General features: G+C 43.6%; 3 protein-coding genes across 3 annotated transcripts; 2 read left to right on the forward strand and 1 right to left on the reverse strand.

Moving 5' to 3' along the window:
* Positions 1 to 11,847: 11,847 nt before the first annotated feature.
* On the reverse strand, positions 11,848 to 14,216 carry sf3b5 (splicing factor 3b, subunit 5). The gene is made up of 3 exons (XM_060072493.1): positions 14,057 to 14,216; positions 12,854 to 13,010; positions 11,848 to 12,538 (listed from the first exon to the last, which is right to left on the reverse strand). Exon 3 carries the CDS (start codon positions 12,502 to 12,504, stop codon positions 12,244 to 12,246), a length of 261 nt encoding a protein of 86 aa, XP_059928476.1. The 5' UTR covers positions 12,505 to 12,538; positions 12,854 to 13,010; positions 14,057 to 14,216; the 3' UTR covers positions 11,848 to 12,243.
* On the forward strand, positions 14,135 to 15,162 carry LOC132472730 (hatching enzyme 1.2-like). Its single transcript, XM_060072475.1, has one exon. It carries the CDS (start codon positions 14,135 to 14,137, stop codon positions 15,053 to 15,055), a length of 921 nt encoding a protein of 306 aa, XP_059928458.1. The 3' UTR covers positions 15,056 to 15,162.
* Positions 15,163 to 17,802: 2,640 nt separating this feature from the next.
* On the forward strand, positions 17,803 to 18,890 carry LOC132472729 (high choriolytic enzyme 1-like). Its single transcript, XM_060072474.1, has one exon. The coding sequence runs from the start codon at positions 17,866 to 17,868 to the stop codon at positions 18,790 to 18,792; it is 927 nt and encodes a 308-aa protein (XP_059928457.1). The 5' UTR covers positions 17,803 to 17,865; the 3' UTR covers positions 18,793 to 18,890.
* The last annotated feature ends 2,069 nt before the right edge of the window (positions 18,891 to 20,959 follow it).

Raw genomic sequence — 20,959 nt, forward strand, 5'->3', positions numbered from 1 at the left:
TGTATTTATCTTGATTCTGACACAATGCTGAAGAGGATTGAAAGCAGAATGAGCAATGGTTTCCTCACTGTTATTATTATTTTCCAATTGTAGTTATGTGTCCCCTGCAGCCAGCTATTCCAAACTGAATAGGCCAAAAAAATTGGTTAGATTATCATCATAATCATCTTCCCAGAAGGTGTCCCGTCGTCTGCAAACATGACGTTATGAGTAAAAACGGTGTTCTCCAATGTGCTGAATAATGGATTTGCCAGCCAGAAATACTGCTGCTGACTCCAAATCATGGGTTTGTCATTCACAGCCAATTGTTTCTTTACTTTTCCTTCGGTTTTGCACAAAAGGTTCACTGAAATAAAGACATCCGCACCAGAAAAAGAAAAGCATAGCCATCCTCTTATAATTTAAAAAAAAAACATGGCAACATTTACAACTTAATAATGATGATATTATATAAGGCGTTATATAATGACCGATTTATCTAGAGGAAGTGTAAACTACTCGTCTCAAATGTGTTATATTTGGCAACATATTAGATGATTAAGTTGCGTATGGCTGCAATTTGTTCTGATAGTTCAGTGATAGATATCCCCTTAGCCTCCCACCGGTCTGCTTTGATCAAGAGACAGATCTACAAGCTGTAAAGATAGTGATGCTTGTATTACTGACCAGAGAAGGTAAGGTTCAATACAATGATAAATACCCGATTGTAACCCCATAGTTTGTTGCCTGAAATATTCATATGCACCCAGTGCATTAATTATGAATAGTGCTGAACCTGAAAGAAGAAAGGGCCATAAAGAAAGGTCAGGACATTGGTTGGTGATGCTTGAGACCTAAAAAATCTAAAGTGCTCAAATATTTACTAATTCTGCGATTCCCATTCTAGCCAGTCTTTTATATCTGTCATATCTTGATGTACTGATGGCCATGGGGCAAGATGGTTTCATGGCTTTGATGTGTGACAGAGTTAAGGGATGTAGTTCAATGCCCCAAAAGGCAGAACTTACTCCTACCTGCTCTTTAATTATCCACGTCTGTGTTCACTGTCGTCACTTTGGACAAAAGCACCCCCTGAAATGACAAACAGTAAATCACTATAGTAGATGTTAGGAGGCATTTAAAATTACTTTAGAACATTTCCCTGGTCCATAGTTACACATGTAACCTTTTACAAAAAGGGAATGAATTAACCCTTGATAAAAAATATGTCAATACAGTAACAAGCATTAACTATTAGTTAATAAATAGTTAACTAACAGTGTTCATGTTTACCAATGGTTTTCATGTTAACTAAGGTAATACTGTTGATGTTCAATAAGGTATTAATGTCTACATTAAAGATCTTACCCTAACCCCTATGCTAGTTCTATGTAATAATGCATACAACTGCATTAACAAATGTAAATGATTGATTCATAACCCCTTATTGTAGTGTTACTAGTGTTGTAACCGTATCAATGGTCAAGCATCGGCCCATTAGGGTTTGAACCCCAGACTTGTCAACGTCCACTCAAGAATCTGCTGTGGGCTAATCGACAACCAGGCTTTACTCAACTGACCACAGACCATAGATTACCTTCTACACTCTTCAATCTAGCCTCCAGCAATCCAGCACACTTGGCCCTTGATGGGCCACGACTTCAAGGGAGAGCCAGGGCTACAAAGACCATAGATCCTACACTGATGGTATTGTCAGATGGGCAGCCGGGATGTGATGCATGCACAGCCTGGTGACAAGCAGAGTAAAAGGCTCAATATGGAGGCTACGACAGACGTAGTGGGGTTATTACCAGATGATCATGTTCATGATATTAGGCATTCTATGTTGCATTTACTCTTTCATATACATTTTATCTATCATTTGTTCAGCATTAAGTTGTTATGCTAAGATGCTATTATGGGTAAGTCACAGCTAAAGATCTGTTACTATCCTGCTGTAGGTGTCCATTGAAATGTTGGCAAAGCTTTGAATATTCAATAGCTATACAAGGGGTTGTACACAATGTTACATATATTATTCCCAACATTTAACGCATATAGACATCAACAATCTTGAAGCTGTATGACAACCGATGTTTGTCTGAGCTTGTTTGTTTTGTGATCAAGGTTGCCATTTGTTTGTATGTATGCGCGTGTTTGTATTTGTGTGCGTGGTGCCTTTTATAGGATGTGGGCGTAATGGCTTTGGTCCGTAGAGAGAGAGACGTCAAAGAGAACACATGGAAAGGAACCCAGAGATAAGAGAGATGGCATTTTAGATAAGGCAAAGAAAAACAGTCATAGTCATAATAATTTAAATAATGGGAATGATAACGGGTACAAGAATACTTCACACCTTTAGTGCATACTGTGCAGTTGCAATATACTTTACATAATAGCACCGGTAAAATAAATAACATAACTTGGTTTCAGAACAGATTATGAAACAAGGACATAAACATTATAAAGTGCACATGGGGAAAAAAGAAAACACTATTTTCTAACAACGTCAAATCATTATATCCCTGTGTAAAAATGACTGCAGTCACACAGGAGTAAACAATAAAGTCATGGGGAAATAATAATCATGTGCACAGAGAAAAGCAGCAAAAACATTTTCAATTTCCTTCTGTAGGGTTTGACCGTTTGGAGGCACGGTTAACTAGATTCCATTGGGAACATTTTGATTGTGTTTTGCTGCACATATTGAGCAGTGACTTGTGCCGCCCCAGCCAGTAATCTGTTGCTGTGCAGAAAGCTAATAAAGGGCTCATATAGAAGTGGAAGAGGGATGAGGGAGAGCGAAGGAAGAGGAGCCGTGATCCCTTATGAATACTGTCTCGCTGCTGGAGACAAATAATGAAGCACACACAAAGCTTTGGAGTGTATTCCTTTAAAGTCTTTAACCTCAAACTCTCCTTTTGATCTGTGCTTATATCAATCCTGAAGCCATAAAGTCTAACCCCCATTGTAACCTTCACACAAAGATGAAGTCTCCCACTTCATAACCTGGCTTTGAAATATTTACAAACAACACCGAATCACACACTACCACACAATCTCACACACAGGATCTCCCTCGCTCGCTCTCACGCTCGCTCGCACGCTCGCACGCACTCACGCACGCACGCTCGCACGCACTCACGCACGGACGCACACACACACACACACGCACACACACACACCTCTCTCCACTGGTTTATGAGGCCTTCCAGGTGGGCTGTAGGGGTGGGTGTTGTGCCGGCTCTATTGTGCCTGGAGATGTCTGCTCTATTGCAGGTCTGCAGCAGAATGGTGGGATGCTGAGAGTAATATTCATCTACCCAATACCCCAGGGGCCGTGCGGCACATGGGTTCCCACTTCAGCCAACATACCGTTATGATTAGGAGGCTAGAATACACAGCCCTTCAGCGTTTCCTCTCCCTCCGTACAGTGGAGAACACAGTGGAGAGTACAGTGGAGAACACAGTGGAGAACACAGTGGAGAACACAGTGGAGAACACAGTGGAGAACACAGTGGAGAACACAGAGGAGAACACAGTGGAGAACACAGTGGAGAACACAGAGGAGAGTACAGGGCCCTTGCGGTCCTGCAAACACCGCTGAGGATGAATCCAATCAATGCCTCCGTGCCAATCACCGTACCGAGGCTTCCCGAGACAACAGCGCTGTAGAATTCCGATTATTTCTAGTGCCATCATTATAGGCTAATCTCATTCCTGGTGGGGGATTAAAATATCCATTTGGCATGTTAGTGTCAGGTTTGAGATCAATGCGTATTTATTGAACATACTGAGTCCGGCAAGTCCCTCAATGTAGGCAGGGGGGTTGAGATGATGGATGCAGGTGGCTTGGGAAAATGGCAGAAGCAGAAGAGATTAGGCAAAGAATGGAGCAGATAGTTTGCTAACCAGCGTTGTGCAGTACTGAAGGGAACCTGTAATTGGATTACAGGACCACTTTTTAGATGCCGCCGGGGGGGGGGGAAGGGGACTCGGGTGCCCCGGCGGCCCCTGGCTCCCCTCCGGGGTAATCAGAGCAAGAGTGAATGTGGACGCCGCCCAAATGAGATGCCCACCGCACTATCGCAGTCCGGTAACATCAAAGTAGGTAAATGCTAGCATTTTAGTGATAGTGCACGGACAAGGACAAACAATTAAACACACACACACACACACACACACACACACACACACACACACACACACACACACACACACACACACACACACACACACACACACACACACACACACACCTAGTTGTTGTTTGTGTTTGTCAATGGGAAACAGTCGTCCAACAGGTGATTAATGACTAACCTTGTTGTTGATTAGTCTCTGGGCTCACACACAAGCCCACACCACAGCAGATGGGAAAATATAGACAGATATATCCACCGTAGATATCAGGCTCCAGGCAGGATCTTCTTACCATTACTCCTTGGATATTGCTGTGGTTTTTAAAACGGTTACACTGATCATAAAGGAAGAGCTGGTAAATGATTCATCTTAAGTCGCACAAAGATACAGAGTGTTTTTGAATGGGTGACCAACACCTCCCTGAAACCCCAATGGGGGAATGAAGGAGCCATCAGTGGGTGCTAGGTACATGGATGAGTAAAGACATCAGTAAATTCGGAGTAGTGTGATGGTGTAATGATGCGATCAGAGGGCGGCTATGGACTCACCCCCACTCAAGGAGAGGTTAGCTGGCTCTGACGTAATCAAATATAAATATAAAGTAATGATCCGACGGCCCGACCTGACGCTGCACCACTCGATTGCATCCTTCACTGCCCAAGATAGGGCTGCGGAGGTCTTCTACACACAGAGGTGCAGAGAGAGCAGAGCCATTACTTATGTCCTACCTAGTACCGAAGAGGATCAGCATACAGGACTAATTTCCTTCCTTTACATTAATCTGCTTATGATTTGTCTCTGATTGCAAAATCAAGTCAAAATAAATCGACCAGGAAATCAATTTCTCAGTGACATATTTTTTTGAGTGACACGTCTTAATAGTGTGCATGTGAGTGCTGGGCAAGAGGCATTCCACAAACCAGTGGGGAAAAGATGCCTCAACAGTGAGACATGAGCCGGGAGCCATCGACGTGTCAGTCCTCTCACACAGAGGAAGGTGCATTCCAACAAATGGATGCTCTCACAGAGCATTTCACTCAGCTGAGGGATGGCTACAGCAATTCTAACAAATTGTCAAATTATTGCTGCAATCCTCACTACAGAAAATGTAATTAGCCGAGGGTGCCTTTGTCTAAAAGATGGGCAAGCGCCTTATAGAATATGCTTCAATCAATTTTAAGCCGGAGATTAATTTAAAAGTTCCAACGGCATTTTTATTTTAAACACAATTTCTTAAGACTTCTAGCAAAAATACAACATCAAACCAAGATGGAAAATATAAGATCTTGTTTATTTATGAAGCAACATGTATTAAATGTTATCAAAAATAATCTCTGAAGCATTTTAAAACTCAAACTCCAGTGGGGAATGGATAAATGGTAAAGTGGTAACATTTGTCAGCTTGTCGATCCCAGTTAATAAAAATACACAACGCTGCACTCAAAACAATCAATCAGTAAAGCCAAGTTGACTCTAACGAGGACAGTCCCTGAGTGGCTGTCAAACCGACAACAACACAGCTCACCTGAAGCCACAAGGCTTCAGGTGAGCTGTGTTGTTGTCGGTCGCCCAAACAGATCCACACCAACACAGCTCAAAAATAAGCTCATCTCATACCTTTATTAGAAACCAGTATTAAGCTTTCAAACTCCATTGTAGGCCCTTACTGAATAATTTTGAGGCTTCACATCATTGCTGGAATAATTGAAGAACATATATAAATAATTAGGATCCAATCTGCATCCATCTCCATGGCTGTAATATCTGCTGCCTGAAGATTCTTTGTCTGTCTTTTACAAAATGTTCAGATCAGATGAATCATAAGTGATTCCTGGAGTGCAGTGAATTGTATCCAGTGTCCACATTGCTTTCTTGGTCACTACACACATGTTTTCACTATGAAATCTGACTTACTTTTTTATTTGATTTCCCGATTGGCAGTCAATCTAACGCCACTGTAATTGAAATGGCCTGAAAACAAGCCTGACTTTGGGTCAGTAATACAGGCACAGACAGGGGCAATGAAAAAAGCTTTACGCCCCACTGAACAAACTAATATAATTTGTTTGCCGAGTGTTGTTTAGGCAACTGTAGGCAAGCCGTTCACATAAAATCAAAGTGAACAGGCTAAAATACGAAATACTGACTGCAAAATACACAGGGGGGGGGGGGGGGGGGGGGCATTGGCACGACACTAACAACCAGCGAATGACTAATAGTTCAAGTTAAGCCTCACAGACCTTGCTGTTCTGCAGTGTGGGCCAGGGACAGAACGGAACAACCTTCCGACCTCGCTGTTCTCCAACCCCGTCTCCCTCAAACATGTCAACGCATATTTGCTTATTTCATCTGAGGAACTTTGTAGTTATAAAATAGCTTTAACCCCTGTAGCAATGTCCATGCTACACTCCACCTCGGTAGCTATTCTGGGCTCCTCCATAGTCAAGGACGCAGGGTGGTGGTGTTGGAAACAGGTTTATTGTAAGGATGCAGACATATGACGATGCTGATGCATGCCGCCATCTAGGAGATCTCGAATGCGTGCGTTGATTGTTGGTTTAAACCGAACACTGCTTACTTAATGAGCAAGGTGTGCAGCCTAACCCAGCACCAGAGCCTAATCAGTCTGACTCGGGCTAGATGAGTCCGCTGAAACCAGCAATCATCCACACACACTCCCACCAACCCTTTCCTCTCCCTTTCCATGCTATATCTCACAGTGCAACACAATGCATAGACAGATTCTTAGTAATACAAAAAAACACTTCCTGTAGGAGGATGCTTCCCCATATGTATAGGTACTCATCTAGCCGTGGCACAACCGTGTCAATATTGTTTAGCTCTCTCCCTGCATGCTCAATTCCCATTCCCACGTCCCTCAGAACCTGCCACTTCCTATATTCTTAATTTATATTCTTGCTGAAACCCATTTTAACTATAACCTATCCCAATCGACTTCACCTGTGACTGTATTTGCATTACCTCATTTCAGCACCACACTCAAATCTGTAAAAATGACCACAGACTGTGGCCTTGTTCTCTCCACCAACTGCAAGGCAAGCAGGATAGCCAACCGCTCCGACACGACTATGTGGATTCTTACTCTCGTCCCTTACTCCGGTACTGTATATACTGACCCTGTGTGACCGATTTCTGCATCCCTCCATCCATCTTGCAATAATGCATTTATGATGAATCCCTAAATAATTATTTAGTTCTAACAACTCATCCCATTCTCTAACCTCATTCATGTTCAACATTTCTATATCTGCTAATGGTTGGTGAAGCAGTCACTGCAGACTCCTTGAAGTAGCCATCATCCAAAACTCCTACTTTGCCTCCTCTCAAGTTTCCCACACTCCTGTGACACTCGCCTCACCGGACGTTACAAAACATGCCCCTTTACGTTCTGTCAGTATGCAGCTACTGCTAGTTTTAATTATCCTAGAAGCTGAAAATATATTTACATAGACAGCAGCGTGAATGAACATAATCATCTCTATCCTTGTACCCCTTTTCCTTTACCTCAACACAACCTCCAAATATTGGTCCCAACCTCATCATTTGCCACATGCCTCTGTTTAAAGGGGCCTAGCTGCCCGCTCGACCGATGGGCTCCTCTCAAACAACTCGTTAGCAGGAGGCGGAGCCAGGATAACTAATACAGAAGTATTAGTTCTCCTAATCAGTTTATGTTATTAAATGGTAAGAATATAATCAGAATATACATTTTAATCCACCCTGGTACAAATATATAGGAAATTATGTAAGTACTTAAATAAAAATGTACTTTTTACGTTTTAGTCTGATGCCGGTTTTCTGACGGGCTCATCCCAGCAGGGGGGCGGAGCTGTTGGTTGCTGAATACACGTATGCATTCCCAACCCTAGCCAAGTAATCAGCCCTAAGGAGTTATACAGCCATTCCACATTCCACTTGGAATTATGAGTGCCTTTCTAGCTAAATTATTGTTAAAACTTCCAGTGTTGAATTGATGTTTCTCAGAGCAGAGCATCACTCAGAGCAGTCCTCTGATTATACCCTCATTTTTTTCCACAGATTTGCGGAGCTGGTTTCGTGACTCATATAAATATGCAAAGGAGACATGATTAACAGGAAACTATATGGAAATCAGGCTTACACTATCAGAGGAATTAGTATGACTTGATTCCCTTCTCGCCATTATACACACATGTATCCCTCTCACACACACACACACACACACACACACACACACACACACACACACACACACACACACACAAAAGAGAGCGAGGAAGGAGTGTATGTATGCATGATGATGATCCATGCACGAGCCCCACACTGGGCGTTTCCACCAATGACGCAGTGGCTGACTTGGCATCATCACGTCTACGGCTCTTGCTGTGTGGACAGATGGCAAGGACTTACCCCAGTGAGAGACTTTCCAACAAACAAATGATATCATACCCCCCACCCCACACACACTCTCTCCCCCACTCAGACACATGCATGTGCACATTAAGACACTCACACACATAAACACACACAGTCCAAAAAAAGACTTCCTTGGCACCTGTAGATTAATCTCTATCCAACAATGAGTCATGCCGAACATCCTCTCCCCACTGTGTGTGTGTGTGTGTGTGTGTGTGTGTGTGTGTGTGTGTGTGTGTGTGTGTGTGTGTGTGTGTGTGTGTTGGAGATAAACTATCTGAGGTCAGCAGCTCAGATCTCAGGTTCCTGTTGTTATCTTCCAGGCAAACCTGGTGAGATATATCAGGGTTTTTGCATTGAGAAAAATAGGCTTATGACCTTGTTATAGCTTTGAGTAGCTTATCATTTGTCTGTGTGGAAATTCTTTCATTAAACTGTAAAACTGTAACTGTAAAAAAATGTTCTTTCTTTGTCTTTTTCTTATCAAATCTAAAAAAATAAGCTTGGTTGATTTTAGTACGACCAACATGAAAAGGGTTTGAAACAAAAAAAACATTCAGGGTATTTTTTCGTCTTCTACACGGAAATCGTTTTTCGCTTGTTTTAAGAGCAGTTCATGGTTCTGTGAGAATGTGTGTTGAGAGCCATCCTCCTCCATTTGCCAACACTGACCTTTCTCTTTATGTGCCCCACAGGGACATGGAGAGTGAAAGGGACGAGGTGGTGGTTGTGAGCAAAGGCCATGATGGTGCATTTAAAGTGACATTAACCGGAACCTTTGTGAATGGTGAAGTCAAGTGCACTATTTCTTTGTTGTTGCATCATGAGCTGGGCTCAATTACAGAGCTCTGTCTCTTTGTCCTCAGTGATAATGTGAATGCCTTGCTGGGTATCTCAGCGGGTCATGTATCTTGGTTTGAATAGATTTAACGTGTGGGCGAGCATCGCTGTGCATTGGATTTCATTCATTCGGCGTAAGGAGCCGATTGGCTGGTATCTGCTTCCTACCCGGTTGCTTTCAGATGGTTTTATCCCAGCCTGGATTGTGTGCCCTGGGTCAGGGAGAAATCAATGGATCACAGACTTATAATTAGACTGAAAATCTAGAATTCCATCTAACTTAGAAACAAGCGGTGGGTGCAGTCGATAAATTGACAGCAAAAGGTCATTGGCCCTGAGTCATTGGACCATAACAGATCAATAAGTCTTGATTTGCTTGACTAATTACCATTGACTGGCCTAGAGAACGGCAAATCCCTTGAAAAACACTAGGCTATGGAATGATCTAATTCTAGATTGTGATTTCAGAATTTAAGAACAGGACATCTGTGGTTTCCCAGGCCATTGGGTGGATGTCAGATGATTTCTGCTGTGCCTCTATCTGGCCACATGACACAACACTGCTGGGTCTGTCCCTTTTACCGTCTTCCTGGAGACGGCCTTCTGGGACAAAAGGCATATGTATGATGCATGCAAGGGCGTCAGTTTGTTTTTAGAAGTGGTGGGGACAATAACCATAAGCTTGAGTGTGGTTTGAAAAGTGCTGGGTACCCTTATGTAAGCTATTCATCCATTCAACGCTGCATTACAATATGCTCTACAGTGTATAGTCAGGTGTTGAAAATCCTATTCGAACAATAAGTTGAAAACACAGTTTGTGTTTTGGCTTGTTTTGCAAAACTGCGTTGGAAACACCATGGTATTGGCTCGGGATATGTAATACTAATACACACAGGACAAAGAACAGTGTTGGCAATTTAACACTTATCTTGACATCAACAAAGTTTACCAGACAAACAATGCCAGACTGTAAAGGGTGTACGAAATGAAACGAGGTACTGAGCATCAGCCTTTTGAAGACGAGCAAGGGCTGCTGGTAGCATATGTTATGCTGCATTAAAAAAAACAAAAAAAAACAAGCGCCCAGAGGAGAATTGCATCTGCCAAATCCTGACCACCAGTAAACACTTGCGAAGGACCAATGTAGACTTCACTCATTGCAACATCATTAGCAAATTGCCCGCAGATCAAATCCCCTACAGTTTAGGATAATCACACAGGTTATGCGAGAACATATTTATGTCAGGATAGGCCTACCAGGCTCCAAGTCGTCACATATCTCAATCAGACAAAACAACTATAACCACATTGGCATAGCAATCGCACCGTGTGTAGCTGCTACTAGCTGCAATCTATACAATGCATACTAGCTGGAGCCCCAACCAGAATCAGATCACAATTGCTTAGGACCGTGGGTAACCTTTGGCCAGGTCATCACGAGCAAACAGAACCAGCAGCAAAGTTTACGCAAACCAATTTCTTACCTTATGTGGCCCTCCACATGCAGGCTAAATGATGTATCCATATCGTGTCACAAACATGCTTTTTACAGGAAGCAAAAGGACCGGCTATTTTCTGAATAAAAATGTCAATTTTGGCTGTCTATCTTGAAACTTCTCCAGTGCGTTCACACCAAACGCGACGGGGCAACAAGATCCCATACAAAGTGAACGTATAGACGCGTATCGGGCGAATTTTTTGGATTTGTTTTGATTTGTCGCGCCACACTTTCGCCGTGCACAGGCGAGCGCGTTCACGAGGATTTGTGGCGCGACAAATTCGCTCGAGTTGAAATATTTGAACTTTGACACGAATTTCGCGTGATGACAGCCAATCAACGTTCAACAGCGTGGCCACTGAGTGACATATGTAACGTAACAGCCAATCAGCGTTCAACCGTCAAACTCAGTGCAGTGCAGTCCGGGGTGAACTGCAGCATGGAGGAGAAAGTGATTGTTGCCGTTTGCGACTCTCGGAGCTCTATATATAATAGTATATCATATAATATAATTGTATATATAACATCATGGCAAAAAGCTCTGTGCGCCTCCGGATGGCCGTAGCGCGGGGAGCTCATAGGGATTGGGCTTCTCGGGAGTCTGGGTTTGTTTACCGGCGTTGCTATGGGTTCCGGTCGTGTGTGTTCCAACGGTTTATTAGGTAGCTCTATCTAATAAATGATGTCTTCGTGCGCGCCTATCGCATGATTTTAGACTCGACGAATTCGATTGAGTATGTGGGGATTTTTTCAGTCGCAATTGGTTTGCACATTTTTAAAAGTGGTGGGGACAAAATTCGTAATTCAAATAGTGGGGGGGACATGTCCCCCCCCGTAATCGACGCCTATGGATGCATGATACCACAGAAATAAACACTAAACTTAAAACACTGCCCAGTGCCCAGAACTGTTTAGATTTAGACTCAACGTTTTTTGTAGGCGCAAACCCAAAACACACAATGAAAATCGAATAGTATTTATAATTGTTTATTTATAAATATGACCAAATTAAGTACAGGGATACCAATGGCCAATGTAAAAGGTTGCCACATTTCATCCGGAGACAAATCATGTTCAATGAAAAACGTTACTTTTGAATATAAAACATGAAAACACGTCAATACAAAATAAAATAAAAAGTTGTCTTATTTGTATGTGATGAAAGAAAACCTATTACCATCATTTTGTTTGCATAGTCTGAACCTCTCCCATCACATCCACGTCATATTTTCAACACACCAACTACATCCTAGAGACCGGATCCAGATGGATGTTTATGGATTTTCCCTTGACGTCGTCTCAGTCCAATACACAAACAGTAGATGGAATAATTTCACCGAAATTATATTGACGTCCAAATGTATTCTCTTCTAAGCATCGTCTGGCTTGTCTGTCGGCGGACCGCATGGCTGCAGCATCTTCTCCATCAGATTGAAGCGGACCCGCGCCTTGCTCTCGTTCTCAGCGATGGAGAAGTAGTTGAGCAGATCAAAGTGTCCCATGTAGGAGCAGTAGGAGTCCCTGTGCTGGTTCACCAACCACTCCCACTTGCTGGTGTCTGCGTGACCCGTCCCGATGTACTTGGACTGCAGATGCTCCAGCTGACTGTGGATGTTGTAGCGGTCGGTCATTGTCACTTCTTAAGATGTTCGACGGTGTTGAAAACTATTGAATAAAATATAGAAAAAAAATTAGAATGTCGAATGAGTCTTGACTTTGAATGATGTAAAGGTAATAATAATAAGGTTCCCTTTCTGTACAGTTATTTTGAATCAAGATAACATTTAATTTACAACATAAATTGGCTTAAACGGAGGAAAACAACAGTGCACGGACTACAACAGCATGCTACCATTAAGCTAGCATGGCTAGCATCCTATAACTTTAGATGAAGGGTTGTGGCAGCAAAACCTCTCAAAAGACTTGCCCAACGTGTACATATATACGTCACCATGTATAAGTAATAAACGCTTTACTTACGAAACAGATGAAGAAGATATTCTAAACGAATCGCCGAAGCCAGAGTCAGCAACTACACAGCAGCAGCTACAGAGTTCGTTGGCGGGTGCGACCTTATAAAGTGTCCGTGTAGAACATGCAACCAAGGAATTGCTCCGCACCTCGAAGCTGCATCAGCCTAACCTGAGATGTAGAGTGAAATCTAGTTAGAAATCCTTCTAAATTGCTCTTGTTCAATGTAACAAACACAATGAAGCCTATGGTTTCAGAGTAGATTATTATAGCAGTGTAGGCTAGAAAACATCGTACATGCTACAATGACTTATATCACAGAAGCTCAGCTTTAGTCGTTTTATTGTTATTAATAAAAATAAATTACACAAATAGGAAGGTATGAAAATCGATACCGCCTAAGCCTACAGCCTCTGTTTTCGAGAGACAGCGGTCATATGCAATGAGTAAAAGGCAAGGGTGCGCGCAGGTAGCCGTGAAGTTAGGTAAACAGACAGGTAAGCCATTACAGTCACGCAACTAACGGGAACACGGTTATTGCAGACGTGCGACAGGCAGCCAAAGGTGCCAGATCTTTTTACTTTTATCAGAACAATGGAACAATTGATTGCTGTCGGATGCCAGGAGAATTGAAAGAAATTTGTCAAAAAAGCTTCTAAAACTAATTCCTTACCCTAGCTTCCAAGCACTGCTTCATCTTTTTTTTTTTTACTCAGGGCATAGATTAAGTAGAATAGCTGCTTGAAAACATGTCAGTGCAACAGAATGAAGCATGTATTGAGTTCAATGTCCAACAAGAATTATTAATGTTTGAAGGTTAAGTGTATCATTTGGAAGTCGATCTGTTTGTCCCTCAATGCATAAAAGTAGAAAAGCACACCTTTAGTTAGGATGTTGATATCAAGTCGGTAAAGAAAGACGTTAGTGTCATTCTGCGTTGTGGAATTCTGCATTATCAAATTAATGAAAAACTTGAAATGCTATCTAAGTTTGTTTTTAATTTTCTTGCATAAACATTGACTCAGTAATGTCCCTCCCCTCCTCTCAAAGCCTTTGAATAACACAGTGTTGAAAAGGTAGGTTGGTCGCTTGAGTCCAGCCTTAAAAGGTTTATTTAATCCTTAATTTCTGCACCACAACCCTAAATCCTCCAACAGACACACCTGCAGAGGAACATATAAAAGCTCTGGTCGTATCAGACGGTCAACAAACCTTAAGGAGTCTCTCCGTTGAAGACGTCCAGAGAAGCTCCGGTGCCAGTGTCCAGAAACAACCAGATAGACCCAGAAGATGAAGACCTGTCTCAGCCTCCTCCTGCTCTTGCTGGGCCTCTGCCAGGCTCAACCTCTGGTGGGGGAAGAAAGTGTGGCCGATGTCCTAGAAGACAATGAGGACATGGATATCATCACAGACATTCTGATCTCCAACAACGACTCTAATGAGATCCTGCTTGAGGGAGACCTCTCCCAGGATCAACCTCTGGTGGGGGAAGAAAGTGTTGATGATATCCTAGAAGACAATGAGGACATGGATATCAGCACCAGGATTCTGATCTCCAACAACGGCTCCAATGAGATCCTGCTGGAGGGAGACTTGCTTCTACCAACAACCAGAAACGCCATGAAGTGTTTTAGGAACAACTGCCTGTGGAAAAAATCCTCCAATGGCCTTGTGACCATTCCCTACACAGTGAGCAGAGCCTACACCTCCGCGGAGAGGTCACGAATTGTGAGCGCCATGCAGTCCTTCCACCGGACCACCTGCATCCGCTTTGTGCCCCGCCAGAACCAGAAGGACCACATCAGCGTTGAGAGCAGAGGTGGATGCTACTCCTCTCTGGGCAGGACAGGAGGCAGGCAGGTACTCTCTCTCAAGAGATCGGGATGCATGAACTTCGGCACCATGCAGCACGAGCTGAACCACGCTCTGGGCTTCAACCACGAGCAGACCAGGAGTGACCGTGACCAGTATGTCAGGATAAACTGGAGGAACATCAATCGAAGCAATGCCTACAACTTCAAGAAGCAGGACACCAACAACCTGAACACCCCCTACGATTACTCCTCCATCATGCACTACGGCAGAACAGCCTTCTCCATAAATGGACGTGACAGCATCACCCCCATCCCAAACTCCCGTGTTCAGCTTGGCCAGAGAAAGGGAATGACCCGGAATGACATCCTGAGGATCAACCGACTCTATCGCTGCTGAGACCAACCACCAGTTGCCTGCAAATATCACATTCATGTTGTTAATTGTCTCCAAACAATGTTCTCCAGAAATGTCATTAAAAATGTTCCTTCACTGCAATTCATTTGTGTAGTTGTCCTTTTTATTTTATTTTGGGTGATTATCAACATGAACCTCAGTTTATCAACACTTCATGTTGAACAGCTTTATATAAACATCTGATGAAATGGACCTAATATCATGTCCACCACAAGATGCTGTTGTGCTTCTTATCACACAGACTACAAGATGAACATGTGATTCTAATTGCATACTAGTTGTAACAAAAACAAGGATATTGTTACCATTGTTTTAAAAGGGTATCTGCATGATAACTCAATCAGAAGGGATATAGCCAAACCGATTTAGAAACCAGATGTATATTTTAGATTACTAGGATACTGTTCCTGACCTCTATGCTAAAAAGCATGGTTCTTGACTATCACTACAACAACAATCGATGCTTCCTCTAATACAACTGCTAAATCCACTTGCATCCCCCAGAATAGGAGATGTCTCTGTAGTGGGTTCAAATGTGTGAGAGCAGGCAGAGTTGTCGTCCCTCAGCGGGAGATCTTTTGTTGTCTTTTAGAAGGAGAACAAAAATACTCCAACTATAACAAAGGTTGTCCAAGAGTCGTTTCTTGGTGGCTTCTTGATACGATCTCCACTCGCTCTGGATCTCTGTGGTCCGTTCGCTCCTGGTTTCCTTCTCACTGCAACACAAAGCGGGCACATAAGTACAAACACTCCCTGATTGGCCTGAGTGCTGACACCTGCCCGCAATCAGGTCCAATCCCCCCAGCCTATCCGGTGCGCTCCCAACCTGCCCATACTCCCCCTGCAGGCCAGACGTCGCACGTCCCCCCACAGCCTCCATTCGGCCTTCCTGTTACAAAACGATTACTTCATTCTAAGACGGAACACGTGAATGATGGATCCTATCACTGCCACTCCACAAGTGACCCAAATCATTCCCCCTTACTGCTCCTTCATGCTGTACCCATACTTACTCCAAATAGTAAAATTGGTTTAATCATTTAAACATTGTGAAGTGTGTGTGTGTGTGGTTGAAGGCTGGTTAACCCTGTGTGCTCTGATACTTCATTGCACGACAGGTGTGCAGCCTAACCCAGCCCCAGAGTTCAATATGCCTGACTCAGGCCAGGTGAGGCTGCTTGAACCAACCATCAAGTGCACCACCACAGCCGGTGTGGGTGTAACGCACATAGACTGTTTATAAAACAGTTTATACTTAAGGCTCAGTTATAGTTCAAAGTTGACGAAACGCAATGCCCACGCAGACGCCTCCACGCAGTCGTGAACCTGTTTTGGTTCTGGGTCGGTTTTAGTGAGCGGACCTGCGGTGCCTTGATGCAAGGATAACATTTTTGGGAGGCACACGTCAGGCACTTGCGGTCGACACAAGGAGGTTCCGCAATGACGTAATGGGTCTGTAAACCCCTTGCGTTGTGTCGACGTGGAACCCTAACCTATTCTTTACTTTCGAAATGTGTACACTGGTGGAAACTATCTCTGAATTGAAAAAGAAAAACGATTGCTCAAGTTGGTCCTACTCATAGAGATTAAGACCGATTCTATGGATGGGGGCTTATCTCCTATCTATTCATTATCCTATAGGCCATGAGTATTTAAACCGGGCAAGACTTGTTGAAGTTGGCAAACAGAATTTTAGACACACAGCAGCGTAGGCTAGACAATGTCATCCATGCTACAATGACTTCTATCACAGAAGCTCAGCTTTATTTCTTTTATAAAATACAAATAAATGACGAAAACACCTTCATATACCTAAACCCCGGTGAAATGTCAGGAAGGTATGGAAATGGATAACGCCCAAGCATACTGCCTCGGCGTTCGAGAGACACCGGTCATGTGCAGTGAGTGCATGGGCATGGGTGTGCGCAGGTAGCCGTGAAGTTAGGTAAACAGACAGGTAAGCCGTTACAGTCCCGCGACTAATTGGAACAGCTTATTGCAGACCTGCGACAGCCAAAGGTGCCAGATCTTTTTACTTTTTTCAGAACATTGGAACAACTGATTGCTGTCGGGATGTAAAGACAACTTAAACAAATATGTCAAATAAAGCTTCTAACATAGATAACCTAACCTACCTTCAGAGCACTGCTACAACTATTGGTCTTTCTCCAAAAAAAATAAAAATGACCAGACTTTTATTTACTCAGGGAATTGATTAAAAAGATCAGTTGTGCTTGTGAATATGCATCTGTTGCTAACATAATGTTTCCTCCAAGAGAATAATGCCTGTATTGCATTTAAGTTCCAGCAAGAATTATTGATGTTTGAAAGTTAAGTGTATCATTTGGAAGTCCGTGTTTGTCCCTCAATGTTTAAAAGTAGAAAAGCACACCTTTAGTTAGGATGGTGATATCAAGTCGGTAAAGAAAGACGCTAGTGTCAGTTTGCGTTGTAGAATTCTGCATTATCAAATTAATTAAAAAGTTGAAATGCTATTTTTTTTTTTCTTGCAGAAACATTGACTCAGTAATGTCCCTCCCCTCCTCTCAAAGCCTTTGAATAACACAGTGTTGAAAAGGTAGGTTGGTCGCTTGAGTCCACCCTTAAAAGGTTTATTTAGTCCTTAATTTCTGCACCACAACCCTAAATCCTCCAACAGACACACCTGCAGAGGAACATATAAAAGCTCTGGTCCTATCAGACGGTCAACAAACCTTAAGGAGTCTCTCTGTTGAAGACGTCCAGAGAAGCTCCGGTGCCAGTGTCCAGAAACAACCAGATAGACCCAGAAGATGAAGACCTGTCTCAGCCTCCTCCTGCTCTTGCTCTTGCTGGGCCTCTGCCAGGCTCAACCTCTGGTGGGGGAAGAAAGTGTGGCCGATGTCCTAGAAGACAATGAGGACATGGATATCATCACAGAGATTCTGACCTCCAACAACGACTCCAATGAGATCCTGCAGAAGGGAGACCTCTCCCAGGCTCAACCTCTGGTGGGGGAAGAAAGTGTTGATGATATCCTAGAAGACAATGAGGACATGGATATCAGCACCAGGATTCTGATCTCCAACAACGGCTCCAATGAGATCCTGCTGGAGGGAGACTTGCTTCTACCAACAACCAGAAACGCCATGAAGTGTTTTAGGAACAACTGCCTGTGGAAAAAATCCTCCAATGGCCTTGTGACCATTCCCTACACAGTGAGCAGAGCCTACACCTCCGCGGAGAGGTCACGAATTGTGAGCGCCATGCAGTCCTTCCACCGGACCACCTGCATCCGCTTTGTGCCCCGCCAGAACCAGAAGGACCACATCAGCGTTGAGAGCAGAGGTGGATGCTTCTCCTCTCTGGGCAGGACAGGAGGCAGGCAGGTACTCTCTCTCAAGAGATCGGGATGCATGAACTTCGGCACCATGCAGCACGAGCTGAACCACGCTCTGGGCTTCAACCACGAGCAGACCAGGAGTGACCGTGACCAGTATGTCAGGATAAACTGGAGGAACATCAATCGAAGCAATGCCTACAACTTCAAGAAGCAGGACACCAACAACCTGAACACCCCCTACGATTACTCCTCCATCATGCACTACGGCAGAACAGCCTTCTCCATAAATGGACGTGACAGCATCACCCCCATCCCAAACTCCCGTGTTCAGCTTGGCCAGAGAAAGGGAATGACCCGGAATGACATCCTGAGGATCAACCGACTCTATCGCTGCTGAGACCAACCACCAGTTGCCTGCAAATATCACATTCATGTTGTTAATTGTCTCCAAACAATGTTCTCCAGAAATGTCATTAAAAATGTTCCTTCACTGCAATTCATTTGTGTAGTTGTCCTTTTTATTTTATTTTGGGTGATTATCAACATGAACCTCAGTTTATCAACACTTCATGTTGAACAGCTTTATATAAACATCTCTGATGAAATGGACCTAATATCATGTCCACCACAAGATGCTGTTGTGCTTCTTATCACACAGACTACAAGATGAACATGTGATTCTAATTGCATACTAGTTGTAACAAAAACAAGGATATTGTTACCATTGTTTTAAAAGGGTATCTGCATGATAACTCAATCAGAAGGGATATAGCCAAACCGATTTAGAAACCAGATGTATATTTTAGATTACTAGGATACTGTTCCTGACCTCTATGCTAAAAAGCATGGTTCTTGACTATCACTACAACAACAATCGATGCTTCCTCTAATACAACTGCTAAATCCACTTGCATCCCCCAGAATAGGAGATGTCTCTGTAGTGGGTTCAAATGTGTGAGAGCAGGCAGAGTTGTCGTCCCTCAGCGGGAGATCTTTTGTTGTCTTTTAGAAGGAGAACAAAAATACTCCAACTATAACAAAGGTTGTCCAAGAGTCGTTTCTTGGTGGCTTCTTGATACGATCTCCACTCGCTCTGGATCTCTGTGGTCCGTTCGCTCCTGGTTTCCTTCTCACTGCAACACAAAGCGGGCACATAAGTACAAACACTCCCTGATTGGCCTGAGTGCTGACACCTGCCCGCAATCAGGTCCAATCCCCCCAGCCTATCCGGTGCGCTCCCAACCTGCCCATACTCCCCCTGCAGGCCAGACGTCGCACGTCCCCCCACAGCCTCCATTCGGCCTTCCTGTTACAAAACGATTACTTCATTCTAAGACGGAACACGTGAATGATGGATCCTATCACTGCCACTCCACAAGTGACCCAAATCATTCCCCCTTACTGCTCCTTCATGCTGTACCCATACTTACTCCAAATAGTAAAATTGGTTTAATCATTTAAACATTGTGAAGTGTGTGTGTGTGGTTGAAGGCTGGTTAACCCTGTGTGCTCTGATACTTCATTGCACGACAGGTGTGCAGCCTAACCCAGCCCCAGAGTTCAATATGCCTGACTCAGGCCAGGTGAGGCTGCTTGAACCAACCATCAAGTGCACCACCACAGCCGGTGTGGGTGTAACGCACATAGACTGTTTATAAAACAGTTTATACTTAAGGCTCAGTTATAGTTCAAAGTTGACGAAACGCAATGCCCACGCAGACGCCTCCACGCAGTCGTGAACCTGTTTTGGTTCTGGGTCGGTTTTAGTGAGCGGACCTGCGGTGCCTTGATGCAAGGATAACATTTTTGGGAGGCACACGTCAGGCACTTGCGGTCGACACAAGGAGGTTCCGCAATGACGTAATGGGTCTGTAAACCCCTTGCGTTGTGTCGACGTGGAACCCTAACCTATTCTTTACTTTCGAAATGTGTACACTGGTGGAAACTATCTCTGAATTGAAAAAGAAAAACGATTGCTCAAGTTGGTCCTACTCATAGAGATTAAGACCGATTCTATGGATGGGGGCTTATCTCCTATCTATTCATTATCCTATAGGCCATGAGTATTTAAACCGGGCAAGACTTGTTGAAGTTGGCAAACAGAATTTTAGACACACAGCAGCGTAGGCTAGACAATGTCATCCATGCTACAATGACTTCTATCACAGAAGCTCAGCTTTATTTCTTTTATAAAATACAAATAAATGACGAAAACACCTTCATATACCTAAACCCCGGTGAAATGTCAGGAAGGTATGGAAATGGATAACGCCCAAGCATACTGCCTCGGCGTTCGAGAGACACCGGTCATGTGCAGTGAGTGCATGGGCATGGGTGTGCGCAGGTAGCCGTGAAGTTAGGTAAACAGACAGGTAAGCCGTTACAGTCCCGCGACTAATTGGAACAGCTTATTGCAGACCTGCGACAGCCAAAGGTGCCAGATCTTTTTACTTTTTTCAGAACATTGGAACAACTGATTGCTGTCGGGATGTAAAGACAACTTAAACAAATATGTCAAATAAAGCTTCTAACATAGATAACCTAACCTACCCTCAGAGCACTGC

Source organism: Gadus macrocephalus, chromosome 15 (genome assembly GCF_031168955.1).
Source record: "Gadus macrocephalus chromosome 15, ASM3116895v1".
Lineage (NCBI taxonomy): Eukaryota > Metazoa > Chordata > Actinopteri > Gadiformes > Gadidae > Gadus > Gadus macrocephalus.

Coding starts and splice junctions, on each gene's coding strand:
- sf3b5 (XM_060072493.1), bottom strand. CDS start 12,504: ATGACCGACCGCTACAACATCCACAGTCAGCTGGAGCATCTGCAGTCC.
- LOC132472730 (XM_060072475.1), top strand. CDS start 14,135: ATGAAGACCTGTCTCAGCCTCCTCCTGCTCTTGCTGGGCCTCTGCCAG.
- LOC132472729 (XM_060072474.1), top strand. CDS start 17,866: ATGAAGACCTGTCTCAGCCTCCTCCTGCTCTTGCTCTTGCTGGGCCTC.